Source organism: Pyrgilauda ruficollis, unplaced genomic scaffold (genome assembly GCF_017590135.1).
Source record: "Pyrgilauda ruficollis isolate IOZ18807 unplaced genomic scaffold, ASM1759013v1 scaffold3931, whole genome shotgun sequence".
NCBI lineage: Eukaryota > Metazoa > Chordata > Aves > Passeriformes > Passeridae > Pyrgilauda > Pyrgilauda ruficollis.
In genome coordinates this window covers 1-1,415 of record NW_024525414.1, presented here as the reverse complement: position 1 = coordinate 1,415, position 1,415 = coordinate 1, and the positions used below count along the sequence as shown (strand labels likewise).

General features: G+C 35.8%; 1 protein-coding gene across 1 annotated transcript; it reads right to left on the bottom strand.

Annotated features, from left to right (window-relative positions):
* Positions 1–83: 83 nt before the first annotated feature.
* LOC121358509 (unconventional myosin-X-like) lies at positions 84–1,351 on the bottom strand (the record flags this gene model as incomplete). The annotated part of the gene is made up of 3 exons (XM_041476737.1): positions 84–188; positions 375–521; positions 1,233–1,351. Coding segments are annotated over 3 exons (371 nt in total), but the record flags the coding sequence as incomplete, so codon positions are not given.
* Positions 1,352–1,415: the final 64 nt, after the last annotated feature.

The following is a 1,415-nucleotide window of genomic DNA, read 5'->3' as shown; positions in this document are numbered from 1 at the left end:
CAAAGGAAGCTAAGGTAGTTGTGAACTAAGACTTCAGGTGAACATGATATTGTCAAAATTCTTTCAGATTTCTCCTCTCTCTCTTACCTGCTGTATTCCAGTTGCTCCAAGGAAAAGATGTGCTTGTTGAAATACTCCTGAAGCTTCTCATTTGCATAGTTAATATTGAACTGCTCAAAACGGTTTACCTAAAGAGAGAAGAATTTTTAAAAAATGCATACACATCAAGTATTTTACTTCGCAAACAAGGGAATGGGTTAGGTAATAACATGTTTAAAAATCAAGTTCCAAAGAAGATGACAAAAATGTGTAAAGCATAAATAAATAAAGCATAAATATCAGACAATCCATTTGAATAAGCTTTTGAAACCTACCTCAAAGTTTTCAAATCCAAATATGTCCAAAATTCCAATAGTCTTGAAGTCTTCCTTGCTCCTGATTCTGCTATTGATTTTCTTAATGACCCACGCAAAACACTGAGAATAAAGTGCCATAGCCATAGAATCTCTGCTGTCTATTGCCTGTGTTAAAGAGGGAATACACAACACATCAACTATGACTGAGAACTCACAAGACTCTGCTGCTCAGTGTCCTTAGCACAGCACAAAACAATGCATAATGCAAGCAGCTTCCTACTCCTGTGTAGCTTGGCAGCAATTGTAGCAGCACTTACAAAGCATCATGTTTAACAGTTTAACTTAAAACAACTGCAACTTTAAAATGTGGCTTTAAAATTATGCTTCAGGGCTAAAGCATTCAAAAAACTAGGAAATTATAAACTTCAGGTGTGGAGGAAGGAAAGAGAAGTGTAGGAAACAATATCTTAATTCACCCTTTTCTAGAGGGAAACAATGTTATGCATACCTATTTCTAATTATCTTCTTGTATAAATTATAAAAATATTTCTCCTGAAAATTTGGCAAAAACATCCCCCTGACACAAGTGTCCATAGTGAAAAAAATATCAGCCTACATGTTTAGAATTTGAAAAAAATGGGAAGTAATCAGTATTCATAAAAATAACAAGAGACAAGCTATAAGCCCTGGCCAGAACAATAGGATGGGATCTAAAGAGATTATATCCTTCCCAAAAAACCTATGTAATATTTTTGATTACAACTGTGATGCATGAGCTAAGCTTCTGTTCTTGAGTGATCAGTGATTTCTCTAGACTTGAAGACTAAGACACCTTTCAAAGACCCTAAAAACGTGTCAAAATTGAGATGCCTTTACCTGTTGTATACTAAGAGGTGTTAGGATTTCTTCGCCCCTGAGAATCATCGACCTCTGAGTCAATGCTTCTGTTAGCTGTGTGGAGTCCAACCCCAGTAACTCAGCAGATCGACCCAGGGCTGGCAAAAGAGAAAGACAAATATAAATATGTCCTCAAATATATAAAGCTATGAAACCAATTTG